This window comes from Protopterus annectens, chromosome 1.part0 (assembly GCF_019279795.1).
Source record: "Protopterus annectens isolate FY-2018-M chromosome 1.part0, PAN1.0, whole genome shotgun sequence".
NCBI classification, from domain to species: Eukaryota; Metazoa; Chordata; order Ceratodontiformes; family Protopteridae; genus Protopterus; species Protopterus annectens.
In genome coordinates, this window is record NC_056725.1 from 682,962,135 (window position 1) to 682,975,802 (window position 13,668).

Sequence of the window (13,668 nt, forward strand, 5' to 3'; positions counted from 1 at the left end):
AATGATCTCCCATATTCTCTATATGTTTGGCCTATGGGGTAGGGTTGCAAGAAGGAAGCATGGTCTTACACAGAAAAACATCCAGGCCTGGCTAAAATTTGCAAAACAATACATCAAGTCTTAGAAACCCAAAAACATCAGAAAATAAGCACAAATGGTAACCAATAAAAGAAAAAGTGGTTCGGGCAAACCATGAAACAGCTCACAATTAATTTATTGCAGTAAAATTCCACACAAGCGCTTTCACCTTGACACAATGCAGGGCTTTATCAAGTGAATAAAACACTTACAATTACAACCATTTAAATACCTTGTTACTCAAAAAAGGTGCCAGGGTATCTTAAAGGCATATAAACTCAATCACTACATACTTGAATAAATAAAAAACAATTCACATTTTTCCTATGTAAAAATATACAATCTCTTAAAAAACATAAAACATTAATAAAATGTTGATGTAAGTATACAGAATATACCAAAGTAAAAATTTTCTAGCCTTCTTTATTAAATATGGCTTAATAGAAATATGGTCATTCAGACCTTGGGGGTTAGTTACATTAAGTTTAACCTGCCAGTAGGTTTTCCTACAACTGAGAGAGTTCTCCCAGTCACCTCCCCTAGGATCCACACAAACCTGTTCTAAAATTCCAAAAAGAAATCCAGTGTGACTAGGCAGTGTAGAAAGGTGTCTGTAAAGAGCATTGTTCAGACTCTTCTTCTTAATATTATAAATATGTTCGTAAATATGCTTTCCCAGTTCTCTTTCAGATTTCCCCCATATAAAAACTAGGACAATCTTTACATAAGGCCAAGTAAACTATACCCTTGGTCATACAGTTGCCCCTCCTAAAATATATATCCTCCAGGTCTGAATTACCATATTTCTATTAAGCCATATTTAATAAAGAAAGCTAGAAAATTTTAACTTTGGTATATTCTGTATACTTACATCAACATTTCATTAATGTTTTATGTTTTTTAAGAGATTACATATTTTTACATACAAAAAAATGTGATTTGTTTTTTATTTATTCAAGTATTTAGTGATTGAGCTTATATACCTTTAAGATACCTTGGTGCCTTTTATGAGTAACAGGGTACTTAAATGGTGTCTATATTATAACATTGAAATCTACAAAGATTGAATGTTATAATATCAAACCCTAAACACCAAAATCCGCAAACATCAAACAGTCAGAATAGCGATTTATTTCCCAGGGGGGAAAAAATCGCTATTCTGAGAAACATACACACAACACAAACACACACAAAAAAACAGCAATCCACACACATACACTTAAAATCCTATGCCTAAACCTAAACTAAACTTTACATACACTACTAGCTATCCACTTACCTTAACCCAACCCTAACCCTAAGGTCCGTCACTATTGTACACTCACCTCACCCGCGACCTAACCCTAACTCACCTAACCCGCCCCCTAACCTTAACCTACACACAACCGCACACTTACCTGACCTGCTCCCTAACCGTAACTCACCTAACCCACCCCCTAACCCTAACCTACACAAAATCACACACTTACCTGAACCCGACCCGTAACGCTCCAACATAGCGAATGCTGAAAACAGCGAAGCCACAGCAATGGCCCACCGAATTCTTTCCCTGGGAAAGAATTCGGTGTCCTGCACCTTCACTGTTATCAGCGTTCGACAAAACTGGTTCGATATTATAACATTCGAACTTTATAAAATTCGATGTTATAATATAGACCCATTTAAATGGTTGTAATTGCATGTGTTTTATTCACTTGATAAAGCCCTGCACTGTGGTAAGCCGAAAGCGCTTGTGTGGAATTTTACTGCAATAAATTTATTGTAAGCCATTTCCTGGTGTGCCTGAACTGCTTTTTCTTTTATTTCTTTTAATACATCAAGTCTCCCAAAAGCATGTGGGAAAATGTGTTATGGTCTGATGAGACCAAGGTTCAACTGTTTTGGCCACAATTCCAAACGGTACGTTTGGTGCAAAAACAACACTTCATATCGCCAAAAGAACACCATCCCCACGGTGAAGCATGGTGGTGGCAGTATCATACTTTGGGATTGCTTTTCTTTCACTGGAACTGGGGCTTTAGTGAAGGTGGAGAGAATTATGAACAGTTACAAATACCAGTCACTTTTGGCCCAAAACCTTCAGACGTCTGCTAGAAAGCTGAAGATGAAGAGGAATTACACGTTTCAACATGACAATGACCCCAAGCATACATCCAAATCAACAAAAGAATGGCTTCACCAGAAGAAAATTAAAGTTTTGGAATGGCCCAGCCAGACCCCAGACCTAAATCCAATAGAAAATCTGTGGGGTGACCTGAAGAGGGTTGTGCACAAGAAATGCCCTAGCAATCTGACAGATTTGGAGCACTTTTGCAAGGAAGACTGAGCAAATATTGCTAATCAAGATGTGCCATGCTGATAGACTCCTACCCAAGAAGACTGAATGCTGTTATGAAATCAAAAGGTGCTTCTTCAAAGTGTTAGCTTAAGAGTCTGCACACTTATGCAACCAGCGTACTGTACATTTTTTATTTTTTTATATTTTTCCCCCTAATGGATTTGTTTGTTTTTCAATTGAATTGTACAGGTTATAGGTCACTTTAAAGGTGGGAAAAGTTTTGAAATGATTTATTGTGGTCTCATTTTTTATATCACAAAAAAACTGGCATTTTAACAGGGGTGTGTACACTTTTTATATCCACTGTACCTCCTTAGACTATATGAAGACAGACATCATGGAACTCTTGGAATATGGATCCTAGAGTGGTATGAGCCTAGCATTGAGTAACATTTTACCTTCTCCAAGAATGATGCCACAATGTAAACAAAAGATGACTGACTTTAATAACAGGCTTAGTTTCTGCTGTCATTCTAATGGTGTGAAATATTTGTCAGCAAGGAAGGAGATGGTCAACAGACCACACTGCTTTGACAGAGATGGTCTGTACCTCTCCCCTCTAGGCTTTCAAATATTAGCTAAATCATTGTCTTCCCTCATAGTGCATTTTTAGGTAATGCCTAAATAAAAGTACTTCTGATGCAGCAAATCTAAACCAAGAAAATCTAAAGGTATTATTGCTCAATGCTAGGAGTCTAAACAAAAAAACTCCACTCCCTAGAAGCTCTCTTCACGTAGAGAATGCTGATGTCTGTGTGGTCAGTGAGATGGAGAATACACCAACAGTGCAAGGTTATAATGCTTTCCACACATTTAGATCAGCTACTACACAGACAGGGACCAAAGGTGGTAGTGTCTTGATTTACATTAAAAATAAATATACCTCAAGACTGGACAAACAGACAATGCACTTGAGCTTCTCCATGTTCAAATCATCATAGACAAAATCCAATACCACTTCTTTACAAACTATAGGTCCTCCTCTATGACCAAGGAAACACATACCATTTATTTAAACTAAATGGAAACACTTACCCTCCAACTCAATACCATATTCATGAGTGACTTCAATTACCACACTGGAATCCTATACAACACCAAATGTACAGGTACAGAGATTCCTGGATTTTGTAAACGCAAACTCCCTGGGCCAGACTGTCAATACACCAACCAGAGGTGCAACTATACTGGATCTGGTCCTAACTAATATGGGAGAGTTCTGTACATCCCTAGTGTAATGTCTTCCCTGGTAAGGTCAGATCACAAAATGTTCTCCTCTGAAGTAAAAATAAAACCTGGACCACAGCTAACTCTGGAATATTCTGGAACTATTCTAAGACTAACTTCCTGCTGCTAAGTGATAAATTGGAAAAATTCCAAGCCCCCATAAACCCCGAGAACACTGCTGGCTATGCAGAACTGTTAAAAAAAATCTATACAAGCATGTTAATAGCTGCATAGAGGAAGTTATATCCACCAGGAAGAAGTACAGAACTAATTCAAAAAACAAGCCACTGTAGTGCAGTCACAAAATCAATAGGCTGTATAACAGAAGGAAGAAAATCATGGCAACAATTATGATGTGCACCACCCAGTAGAATAAAGGCACTCTCATCAAACTAAACAGCACAGAGGTCAAATAAAGTCTACCAAATCCAAATTTTAGGTAAATTTGGCCTCCCATGCCAAGGACAACCACAAGGGATTCTTTAGCTATGTCTACAACCTCAAAGGCAATATGCAATTGTGTGCAGAGCTCACTGTAAATGGAGCCACTATACTGATCCAGAAGATATAGCAAATCTAATGGCTGACAAATTCAGCTCCAACTTTACCACTCTCTCCCCCTCAACCTTCCCTCAGGAAATACCATCCAATATAACTCCCCCTGCTATCACTAGGGAACAGGTCCTTAATGCTCTATCTGAGGCCAAGAACACTGCTTCAATGGGCTAAGACAATATCACAAAATGCCTTCTAAATAGCATGAAACATGACCTATCAGGACCTCTGGATTTGCTATTTAACTGTAGACTCCAAAGAGGCTTTGTGTCTCATGAATGGAGAACAGCAACAGTCACCCCTCTGCACAAAGGTGGGCCATCTACAGACCCTGGATAATGCAGACCCATAAATCTCTCTGGTCTCATGCAAAGTCATAGAAAAAATTATCATGGAAATGATTAATAAGGGTATAGTAACACTGGACCCAATCCAATTTGGTTTTGTCAAGGGCAAGTCATGCCTATTCAACCTGGTGGACTTCATTGAGAAGGCCATCAAAGCAATGGATGAGGGAAAAATGGTTCACACTGCCTACCTTCACCTGGCCTAGGCATTTGATACAACACCCCACTCTGGAATTGTTGACAAACTCAACAGGTTAAGCACAAACCCGTATGTCACTCAGTAGATGGCCAACTGGCTCACAGACAAGACTCAGGAAGTCTGAATTGGGGTGTCCACCTCTACAAGGAGGCCAGTCTCAAGTGGAGTCCCTCAGACATCAGTCCTTAGGCTGCTCCTTTTTGGCATTTACTTCTCAGAAGTCAAGGCCAATGCCAATGGTCTCAAGCTGACTAAATTTGCATATGACTGCAAATTAGGAGCTGTCATTGAATCTCACACTGACACAAACGTTCTCCAGGAGGGGCTGACACAGACAAATAACTGGTGTCAGAGCCATGGACTAAAACTAAATGCCAAGAAATGCATACTAGTATCTTTTGTGAAGTCATCCATCCCTAGTAACTATCATATTGACAAAGTAAAAAACAAAAAGTAAAGGACTCCTTCTACTGAAAGTACTGCCAAAAAATCCAAATAGTAAATCCAAAAGTAAGGCAAGTACTACCACACTGTGTATGAAGTAACTTCACTTTATTAAAACAATAAAAGCAATATCATAAGCACTTTCGGGTAAATCCCTTCATCAGATGATAAAACACTAGTAAAAACATAGTATCTGATATAGTACAACACAACCAATGAAAATCAATAATTTACCCTCCTTTTTGCTAGAGTTGGTTTTAAAGGGACAGCATCATTTAATCCTGGGGCTTTGTCAGCTCTTATACAAGTCACCCATTCTTTGACTTATGTTTACAACACATATAACCATAAAGGCAAATACATGACTACTATGCAATGAAATTTTAGCATATGGAACTGACAATTTAGTGCCCTGATAGCAAGAGTAGCTGAGGTGTATACCTTTTTACCCCATCTGTCTAGTGCTCGGGAAGCCTTATCTGAGGGAATGGGATTCTTACCAGAGGTTAATTTAATCCCTTTAGGCCCTTGAAAAATTACCTCAGGGTCAACAGTAGGATTTTTAAAAAGAAATGTGTGTGAGTCAAAGACTCTATAGTACCTGTCTAGTTTTCTGGGTGTAGGAGGGAGCGTGTCAGGGAGCTAAGCTGGATTCCAGGAAAACATCCTCCACAACATCCAGGACTAGAGGGATGGCCAAGGGTCTGTGCTGTGGAAGATCTAGGAATTCCCCGAGTCTCTTTTTAGACTGAGGGTAGTCTTGACTCTCCCATTGGAAATGCTCTCTTAAGGTATGCAGGGTTTCCCAATGGAAAAATCCTCTGGAGGAGAAGCTGAAGGGATGGAATCCTCTCCATCAGAATCATCATAAGTATTGAGAGGTTGCATGTCTTCGTATTCAGATGCATCAGATTCATTGGACTCTTGTTCAGACAAAACTACAGGGGACAGATCTCTTTTCATTTTTGGAGGGGGTATCTTGGCTTCCCCTGATCAGCATAATAAGTTCTTCCAACATTTTAAGCATTTGAGACTGAGGCAAGGAAGCAGGTGCCTGAGAGTGGGTCATCAGTTTCTTCGGTGTGGTTTGTACCCTGGGCCTAAGAAACTTGGTCGTTTTCGAAAGAACAGTAGTCACAAAAGAAGACATTGATTTGTGTCGAGAATCGGTAGTGCGAAGTACTTCCTCTGAAGCCAGTGCCTGCTCAGTGGTTCTGGACCCATCCAAGGTAGAGACAACCACAGGATCTTTAGTCGAAGAAGAGTTCGTGGCATACCAGACTCCGAAAGGGTCTCAGTAGCAGCCTGCAAATCCACAGAAGAGGGCATCAGGGGCTGCAAAAGCGCCTCACTGAGGACCGGAGAACTGACGACTAGCTTAATGGAAGCTTTGTCGGTAGGTTTGGACCTGTGCGGTCTGTCTCTGTCTTTATCTTTACATTTTTTTCAGAAGATCTGCTGTTGGATGGCTTACCGAAGCCATATCGGAATTTGAGGACTGTAAGCGAAAATATCTGGCTACAATAAGGGCCCGATGATGGATAGTTCTGGTGTTGAACAAAGCACAGAAGCAACAAAGGGGGACGTCATGGTCTGGGCCTAATCAAGGGATGCAGTAAGAATGGAAGTCTCGGTGAGGTATTTGCTTTCCACAGGAGAGACAATTATTAACTTTTTCTGACATCTGTTAGTGCAAGAAAAAAGGATCCCCAACGGGGTACTTAGCTTTAGAAGATTTCAACTTCAATTCGGTAGACGAAACTGAGGTAGCGGCCAACTGGCACTCATGCGAACTGCTTCCGCTTCGGGCTCCATGGCAAGAAAGACTGATGTAATGGTGTCGGGTGCCTTACTTTATACTACTGATGACCTGACGTCAATCCTGAAATGACAGCAACCGACACAGAAATACTAAGCCTCTGATATTCAGGCCGGCCAAGGGCAGGGATAACCCAATTGTGATGACTGCAACAGTGAAACACAAAGAACATCCAAGATGCTCTCCTCAAAAAAAAAAAGAAGCCAATCTGGTGGTCCCCTGCCATTAATAAACTCTACAACAGAAGGAAGAAACTTTTGCAGAAAAAGGTGAAGTCTCAAGACTGGAAAAACTCCCTTATTAGCCTCAACAAAAAGTTGAGATCATGCATCAAATCCTCCAAAGCCAGCTATGAAGGCAGAATTGTGGCAGACACTAAAAACAATCACAAAGCCTTTTATAGTTATGTCAAGAACCTCCATTGCAATACCCAGATTTGCTCTGAGTTACTGAACAATGGTACCCTTCTATACTGATCCAACAGATATTGCCAACATACTGGCCGACAGATTCAGTGTCAGTGTTACCCCTTTCTTCCCCCATAAAGGACCAATCACAATACCGGAAGAATGCCAAACACCCAGCATTACTGGAGCACAGGTTAAAGCTGCATTGTCCAAGGCCAAGAATACAGCTTCCATGGGACCCGATAATATCTCTGGCTGTGTTTTACATGAACTACAAAGTGAACTGGCACCGCATCGGTGTACCCTGTTCAGTCAGCCTCACCTTAGGCTTTGTCCCTACCAAATGGTGCACTGCTACAGTCATCCCTCTCCATAAAGGGGGAGCAACTACAGACCCTGGGAATTATTGCCCCATTAGCCTGATGAGTCTGATATATAAGGCTATGGAGCACATCATCATGGACTTAATTAACAAGGATATAGGGAATCTCCAAACTCTAGAACCCACGCAATTTGGCTTTGTGAAAGGGAAATCAAGCCTGCTCAACCTGGTTGACTTCTCTGAGTCAGTCACCAGGGCTGTGGATGAAGGTAAGGCAGTACATACAGCCTACTTTGATCTGGCCAAGGCCTTTGATACCATTCCTCACTCGGGAATTATTGATAAACTCACCAAACTAGGCACCAATCCCAAAATCATTAGGTGGGTTGCAAATTGGCTCACAGATGGAACGCACACAGTGTGAAAGTAGCGGACACCAAGTCAGACTGCCGACCAGTCACTAGTGAAGTCCCACAGGGATCAGTTCTGGGTCCTCTCCTGTTCGGCATCTACTTCTCAGAAGTCCAGGCCAACACAAAGGGACTCTGGCTGACCAAGTTCACAGACAACTGCAAGCTGGGAGCCATTATTAACTCCCCAAGTGATGCAGACATCCTACAGAAAGGCCACACTGAGACCAATGACTGGTGTCAAAACCATCGCCTTAAGCTTAACTCCAAAAAATGCATCATCATCCCCTTTGGTAAAAACTCAGTCCCTACGATTTACCACATTGATGGGAGCCCACTGAATACTGAAGGCATTACAAGAGATCTGGGAATGCAGACTGACAGCAACCTCTCCTTTGACCACCACACTGCCACTGTGGTCAGAAAGTCTTTCTATGTGGTACATCTCATTTTCAAGGGTTTTGCATCCAGGAAGAAAGAGGTAATTGTGTCTCTATACTCAACCCTCATTACAGCAATCATTGAGTATAATGCCCCATTTGGCATGTACCTCACTAGACACCCGCAACAGCTGGAGTGGCCACAAAAGTATCTCACGAAGAGGATCCTAGGCATTAAACACATGTCCTACACAGACAGACTCAAACAACTCCAGCTATTCTCTGTCTTATATCACCTACTTAGAGGTGATCTCTGCTCGACTTACAAAGACATGTCAGACTCAGCTCTGTTAGAAATGCTATATCTAAAGAAATCCCAATCCCTCCACGCCACATGTTCCAAAGACCTCAACCTCACTACCACAATCAACAGAACATGCTGAAGGGACAGGTTCCTCACCCAGAGACTTCCCATGCTCTGGAATAGACTTTCCATACATGTCAAGCAGAGCACCTCACTGTCTCTCTTCAAGAAAAGTCTTCATGAGTGGATGGGTAATAGAAAGTTCACCATGGGGATCACTACAGTGGCTCTACTTGATAGAGGCACTAGGAACTAATGTCAGGTAGCACAATGCCATGGCACTTATATGGGCTAGGCTTGTAAAGGCTCCAGGGCCATTAGCCTAGTACACACCTATGAACCTATGAACAAACAAACAAAATATACTAATGTGTATAAGACAAAAAACAATAGATCAAAATACATATACAAACCACAAAAATGTATTGTGTAAGTAACAATCACATAATTCCATTGTGATGCAATGAGACAAAGTTGAAAGGAAGAAAACTGCACTACATATCTGCAGTTAGAGGTTATGGGTATTACAACAGACATTATATGTGTTTAGTCAATGTCCATAGCCATGTAGGTACAAAGAGTACCCACTACCCACCATTGCTTGCCACACAAGACACCAATACAACAGCTGAAATTAGCACATGAAATGACTGTGTAAATAGTGCATTCTCTAATGCATTTTCAGGAGTGAAGCAAAAATATCCAGAGTGTAATATGAATATGCATTTTAGCATGATAGGGTTAGCTGCTATCAGCCATATCTAAACATTTATTGAGCATTCATCATCAACATCAACCCCCTCCCTTTTCCCATTTTCCACATGTGGTCAGGGTGTCTTGTCTGCTGTCACCATATGTCTTTATTCAGTGCTACACTCCTGCCTTCTTCAATAGTCATGCCTGATTGTCACAGGTATTTTCTCACACAATCTATCCATCTCTTTAATGGATGTCTTCATTTCCTGTGACCGTCTTTCAGTCTGTCCGAAATCTTCTACACCAGATTGCCCTCTACTTTTCTGAACATGTGGCCAAACCACTGTTATTTGTTCTCTTTATCCTTCTCTGCAGGTGGGGCTACATGGGCTTCTGTTCTGGTGTCCTCATTTCTTTATCTGTCCTACAGATTGCATCCTACCATGTCTCAGGCACTTCATCTCCAGCACCTCTAGCTTCCTAATCTGCTCTGCCTTTACTGCCCATATTTCTGTACCATACAGCAGTACTGGTCACGGTACTGTTTTATACACCTTACTTTTCAGCTTCTTTGGCATTCTTCTGGCATACACTACCCTAGACACTCTCTGCCAGCTGGCTGCAGTCCCTCTGATTCTAGCTTTCGCCTCCTCATTCAAATTTCCCTTCTCCTCAACCACCCCTCCCAGATACTTGAAGCTGTTAACCTGTTCCAATATTTTTATTCTGTCTTAATTCTCAGCTCCTTCTGATTTACCCTATTTGCTCCCACTACAACTGTCTTATCTGTATTCTGTTTCATCCCATGTGCCTTCAGGTTTGCATTCCATTCTCCTATCCTTTGCTAAAGTTCTTTCTCAAAATCTGCTTGTAATGCCACGTCATCTGCATACAGCAACTTTGTTGATCTGTCCCCTCCAACCTGTTTGCTTATGTAGTCTCTCACAAGTATGAAGAGCAGTGGGCTCAGAGTTGAACACTGTTCATACTCAATTCATTGGATCCTTGTACATAGCTAACACTCATTCTATCAATGTTTCTGGGACTCTGAACCACTGTAAGACTACCCAAATCAGCTTTCTTGGGAACTTGTCATATGCTTTTTTCAAGGCAAGGAATTGCCCATTTGGACTCTTTCCTCATGTCTGGCTAGTCCAACTATCCGACTCACTGCAAACATCAGCTTAATTGTACTGCACTGTGATCTGAAACCAAACTGCTCATTCTCAAACTTACCTTCTACTACTCTACATATTTGTTTATAAATCACCCTCTCCAGAGCTTTTGTGCAGTGTGACAGGAGTTTGATACCTGTATACTGCCTACAGTTATGAACATTCCCTTCATTCTTGTATACTGGCACTAGTATGCTTATTCTCCAGTCATTTGGGATACACCTTTCTTGCCATACTGCTGTGAGTATCCTCAGGAGACATTTCTTCCTCATCTTGACCAACATCTTGATTATATCTGTTGTGACCTCATGTGAGCCTGTTGATTTCACTGAGTTCATTTTCCTTAACATTGTCCTTAATTCTTCTAGGGTGGGCTCCTCCTCTTCTTTTATTGTAAGCTGAGGCTGGGACAGTACAGCTTCTGCAGGTATCTCTTCATTCAGAATCTGCTCATCTGACTTGGATTTCCTATAGGCTGGGGAGCAGGTTGCAGCTGGCATCTCTTACAGAGTTTGTCTGATGGTCATCTTCTATATCTTTATGTCTTTGCCTTGTAACCTGATAAGAGTTTCTTTGTGCATTAAGCGAGGTGGTAGAGTTCCTCTGGTGCCTTGTTCTTTGCTACTGCAACTCCTCTCTTAGCCTCTCAGTATTCCTTCTTACCTTGATACACCTTTTCTATCTCCTACTTTTTCCTGCACTTCTTTTTGGTGACATGCATTCAAATAAAGTTTGGTCACCGACTAAACCCTCCTGCTACACAGGTGACATGCATTCCAATCCAGGCCACTCACTTACTATACAGTCATGGTACATAGGTGACATGGACTGCAGTCCATATCACTCACTGACTATACACTTCTGGCAACAGGGATCAGTCACTGACTATACCCTCCTAGCACACAGGTGACATGCACACCAATTCAGGTCACTCACTAACCACACACTCCTGGTACACAGATGACATGCACTTCAGTCCAGGTCCCTCAAAGACAATACACCCTTGGTATACTGGTAAAATGCATTCCAGTTCAGGTCACTCACTGACTATACACCCCTGGTACATAGGTGAAAAGCACTCCAATCCAGTCACTCACTGACTAGACACTCCCGGTACATAGGTGACATACACTACAATCCAGGTGACTCACTGAATATACACTTGTGGTATGCAAGTGACATAGACTCCAGTCCATCACTGACTATAAACCCTGGTACACACGTGGCATGCACTTTAGTACAGGTGACTCACTGACTATACACCCCTGGTACACAGGTGACATGCACTCCAATCCAGGTCAGTCACTAACTATACACCCTTGGTACACAGGTGACATGCACTCCAATCCACATCTCTCACTGACTACACAGTCCTGGTACACAGGTGACATGCACCCCAATCCAGGTCAGTCACTAACTATACACTCCTGGTACACATGTGACATGCACACCAATCCAGGTCCATAACCAACTATACACCCTTGGTACATAGGTGAAATCCACTTCAATCCACATCTCTCACTGACTACACACTCCTAGTACACAGGTGACATGCACTCCAATTCAGGTCACTCACTGACTATACACACCTGGAACACAGGTGACATGGACACCACTCTAGATCACTCACTAAATACACACTTGTGGTACACAGGTGATATGCACTCCAATTCAGGTCACTCACTGACTATACACTTTTTGTACAGAGGTGAAGTACACTCCAATTCAGGTCACTCACTAACTACACACTCCTGGTACACAAAGTATGGCAATGTTATGAGAGTTAAACAGCAGAGAATGGGGGAAAAAAAGACAAAAAAAAAAACAGTGAGACCAGGACAAAACTATTCAAAATATACAAAAGACAGCTGATCACCATTTTATGCCAATATGACTGAAGAACCGTCATACTCAGCATTCAGTCTATTCTTATGTTTAGTGCATTGTCTAATTAAGTAGATTTCGTCCTGAATACTAGTTCTACAAAGTAATGAATTCATATATAGCTAATTTGTTTCAAATGATATACTGAACATATAGGCTGACTTCACAGTGCATTATATTTGTAAGTCAGTCCTTTATTATTTTATTAATTTGATAACTTATTAAAACAATTAAACACAAATGCCTCTTTACAGGAGAGATCCACAAGTGCTGTCTTGTTACGTGATTTGAATACGGTCACATAGAAAGTTTCCGAATCAAACTTAAGAAGCTCATACCCTTAACCCTGAATATTAACTGCCTTCTTTCAGAGTTCAAATTTTTACTGCCTAGAATGGAAACCATACCTGTAATCTACAGTGCATAATTATTGTGCAAGTAATGTCTTTTATGAAATTTCATCTTTGTAAAACATTTTTTTGTGTTTAAGTAAAAAATGTGTCCTAAGCAGAAAGCAGTGTGTTAGATGTTAATTTAAAAAAAATTAAGTCTTTTTCAAACATTGTCATCACCACCTTGGAGTCTGTTTAGTTATAAACAAGTATATAAAATATACTTTACCATGGTAAATATCCTGCAAGGATCCTCCTCCGCAGAATTCCATACAGATCCATAGCTTGTTAAACCTGTCAACATAAAACGATATTAAAGTTATGTTTAAATATGAGAAATATAATAAATATGGGAATCTACAAAAAAATCCCTCCACAAGCACACATGCATATGCACATGCACACAAAGAAGTGAAACAACAAAATAACTGCAACAGAGCTAATGCAGACAGACAGACACACACACACACACACACACACACACACACACACACACACACACACACACACACACACACACACACGCACACACGCACGCACGCACGCACACACACACACACACACACACACACACACACACACACACACACACACACACACACACACACACACACACGCCACTAATAATGGA

At 41.1% G+C, this 13,668-nt stretch overlaps 1 protein-coding gene across 2 annotated transcripts in view; it reads right to left on the reverse strand.

The window, feature by feature from the left end:
• Window positions 1-13,668, reverse strand: part of LOC122794052 (mitogen-activated protein kinase kinase kinase kinase 5-like) — a 1,947,254-nt gene that overhangs the window by 860,357 nt on the left and 1,073,229 nt on the right. For both annotated transcript variants that reach the window (XM_044062187.1, XM_044062182.1), the window contains exon 4: window positions 13,267-13,331. In XM_044062187.1, coding sequence (XP_043918122.1) covers window positions 13,267-13,331 — 65 coding nt within the window. The remainder of the gene's footprint in view (window positions 1-13,266; window positions 13,332-13,668) is intronic.